Source organism: Acanthisitta chloris, unplaced genomic scaffold, assembly GCF_000695815.1.
Source record: "Acanthisitta chloris isolate BGI_N310 unplaced genomic scaffold, ASM69581v1 scaffold3304, whole genome shotgun sequence".
Taxonomy (NCBI): Eukaryota; Metazoa; Chordata; class Aves; order Passeriformes; family Acanthisittidae; genus Acanthisitta; species Acanthisitta chloris.
The window spans coordinates 8,583-11,934 of NW_008669672.1; the positions used below are offsets into that span (position 1 = coordinate 8,583).

At 55.9% G+C, this 3,352-nt stretch overlaps 1 protein-coding gene across 1 annotated transcript in view; it reads left to right on the top strand.

The window, feature by feature from the left end:
• Positions 1-767: 767 nt before the first annotated feature.
• MATN4 (matrilin 4) overlaps positions 768-3,352 on the top strand; it is a 5,774-nt gene continuing 3,189 nt past the window's right edge. Inside the window, exons 1-3 of the mRNA XM_009073390.1 lie at positions 768-854; positions 1,781-2,342; positions 2,682-2,804. Coding sequence (XP_009071638.1) covers positions 768-854; positions 1,781-2,342; positions 2,682-2,804 — 772 coding nt within the window. The remainder of the gene's footprint in view (positions 855-1,780; positions 2,343-2,681; positions 2,805-3,352) is intronic.

Sequence of the window (3,352 nt, forward strand, 5' to 3'; positions counted from 1 at the left end):
AGGTGCAGAGCATCCCTTGCAAAAGCCATCAGGACAGGGAGAGCTGCAGAGCACTGGTGACAGTGGTGGGGACCCCGAGGTGATGTGGAGGAGGAGAGCAGCAGGTTGGCAGTGCTTCACCCACCACCTGCCCGGGGAACCAGGTGCCCATCTGCACAGGCATCCTTACACCCTCTGCCCACAGAGGCTTCTGCTCTCCAAAGGGAATTTGGAAATGAACAGAAACTAAATTTATGGAACTTTTTTTAAAAATGATATTTGTCAGTGACTCTGAGCAGGTTTTGTCTGTGCTGGTGTTTCATCTGGGGTCTTTTCCCATGTGGAGGAAGTGCCAGGAGGGCTGATGCTCTGCATCCCTGGGTGAAGCTTTCCCACTCCACTGGCTGCAGAGCCACACAGGGAAAAAGCATTTGGCTGAACATCCCATCTGCCTGGTTTGCAAGTGAAAATAAGGCTTGTCCAATGGCCAGCTCCACCCAGAGCAGAAAATCAGACTCTTTGGCAGAGTGTTGCTACTGTAATGAAAATTGAGCTGTGCTGAGACTGCCAGTCCTCGAATGGGAAAGATCCCATGTGGGTTCAGAGAGGTTTGGGGTTGAATCTATAAAAGCTGCTGCTGCTTAGGATTTTTGGGACTGCCTGGGGAAACTCAGCACAGGTGAATGTTGCCCTGTGGCTTGGGCCCATCCTCATCACTGATGGCACATTATCCTCTCCTTGCAGCACATCCTTCCAGCCCTGGAATTGTGTGGTCTTGCAGAACCGTGATGAAGCTCCTGCCCATTGCCCCTCTCCTCCTGCTTCTCCTGACAATGCTGGAAGCCAGACCAAAACCTGCAGGTGAGCCCCAGCCGGTGGGGAGTGCCTCGAGGGGAGAGGGGTTCAGGCATCAGGGCAGTGGAGCCATCTGAGGACAGTTTGCTGCATAAGATGGGGGGATGTGAGGTATCCCCAGGAGGATGGAAGATCCCCTCCAGGCATGGGGCCTGAACTTCCCAGTGCTGTCTAGTGGAGTGAACACTTGCTCTGGGCATGTCCCCAGCTTTGACACAGCCCAGCTCAGGGCTGTCACCCTCCTGCCCATGGGCTGTGACCTCAGCAGGAGGCACAGACATGAGGGGGAATCTCCTTCTTGCACAGGTCTCCAGATGTGGGGGACAAAGTAAACCCAGGGGTACCAGCTTCTCTCCTCCCAGGGCAGAGGGATCTAAGTAAATTCCAGTTTAAAAACAATGAAAGTAGCAAGTGAAGAAAGGAGCAAGTTTGTCTCAGAGACCTTCAGAGCAGTTGAGGTGACAGACCAGATCTGGGCATCATCCCAAGGGAACTCAAAGTGTTTGCTTACCATTAGGGCCAAATTCTCCCAGGCTTGGGTACACAGAAGCCAAGAAAAATATGCTCATTGGCATTTCACTTGCTAAACACTCTCCCAGTTTGCACTGGAAGTAGAATCCTTATGTCTAAGAGCAGCTCTTTGGCTCAATCCCCACCATGTGCGTGTGTGCCCTTAGCTTTGCTTTTCACTTGTGTCATTTTCTGCCCTTGAAAAAACACAACCACAACAACCCACTGCCAGGGCATGTCTCCACAGCCTGTCAGCCCTGCTTCCACTCTTCCAGCACTCTCCAGGGGATTATTGGGCTGTGGAAAGGTGCTGGTCTGGGGGGACTACCCAGACCTGCCCTCTCCATTCCTCACTAAGCACCCGGCAGGAATCTCTCTGCTCCCTGCAGACAGCCCCAAGACTGAACCATCTCTTTGCCCCCTTGCAGCCCTGAAGTGCAGGACAGGTCCCCTGGACATCGTGTTTGTGATCGACAGCTCCCGCAGCGTGCGCCCCTATGAGTTCGAGACCATGCGGCGGTTCATGATCGACATCATCGGCAACCTGGACGTGGGCCCCAATGCCACGCGGGTAGGAGTGATCCAGTACTCCAGCCAGGTGCAGAACATCTTCTCCCTCAAGACCTTCTTCACCCGTGCAGACATGGAGAAGGCCATCAACAGCATCATCCCACTGGCCCAGGGCACCATGACGGGCCTGGCCATCCAGTACGCCATGAACGTGGCCTTCACCGCGCAGGAGGGCGCGCGCCCTCTGCACAAGAAGATCCCACGCATTGCCATCATTGTGACTGATGGACGACCCCAGGACCGTGTGACCGAGGTGGCCACCCAGGCCCGGAACGCTGGCATTGAGATCTATGCCGTGGGCATCCAGCGGGCAGACATGAACTCGCTGCGGGCCATGGCCTCACCGCCACTGGAGGAGCACGTCTTCCTGGTGGAGTCCTTTGAGCTCATCCACCAGTTTGGGAAGCAGTTCCAGGACAAGCTTTGCGGTGGGTGAGAGCCGCTGCTGCGGAGTGGCAAGGGTGGCCCTGTTTGCTTCTCGTCTGGGCTATAAGATGACCTTCAGAGGGGTGTTTTGGGTGGCTGCCCATGCTAGGAGCAGTGTGGATGGTGAAGCAATCTCCTCAGTGAGGTGCTGGGACAGAGCATGGCACACTGTTGGTGTCTGTGCACTGGAAATCAATGGGTGAGCACTGGGGCTGGCAGGGCTGGGGCTGTGTGGGTCGTCCCAGTGGCTTCTGCTGCAGGGACAGGGCATGTGCCAGAGCCAGGGTCTCTGTGTGCCCAACATGCCTGTGGGCCCCTCTGATGCCCGTTCTGTCTTGCAGGGGTGGACATGTGCATGGAGCGGGAGCATGGCTGCCAGCACAGCTGTGTCAGCATCCCTGGCTCCTTCTACTGCGAGTGCAACCCAGGCTACAGGCTCAACGTGGACGGAAAGACCTGTTCCTGTAAAAACCCTTTTTATTATCTGAACTCTCATAGGGAGCTTGTAGTTATGGGTCACATGGAGGGAAGCTGGAACCAGCAGAAGACCCAGTAAGGCCAGCAGCAGCCTGGGTACTCTGCTCACTGGGCCTGCTGCCTCCCAGGCCTGTAATGACTGCAGACATTTGGCATTACTAAATCCTGGCCACCCATCTAGGATGGGACACTTGGGGCTCATATGGGCATGGTTGGCTGGCTGTCACCTGAGGGAGTCTGGGCAGTGGGTACCAGAGGATGCATGTGCCAGCACTAAAGTGTGCAGTGTTTTGACCTTGTATTTTAATGCAAAGCTGTGTTAGTTGGTCTGGCCACCACACCAGGACTTTTCTTTCTTGTCTCACGGTGCTGGGAGCTGCTTCAAAGCCCTGGAGCAGTCCCTGCTCTGCTGCCCTGTGGAGGCTGGGGCAGGAGGGTGACGGGTGTCCTGTTCCCCTGCAGCCGTCGATGCGTGTGCCGACGGGAGACACGGCTGTCAGCACCAGTGCGTCAGCGTTCGGGGGGCGTTCTCCTG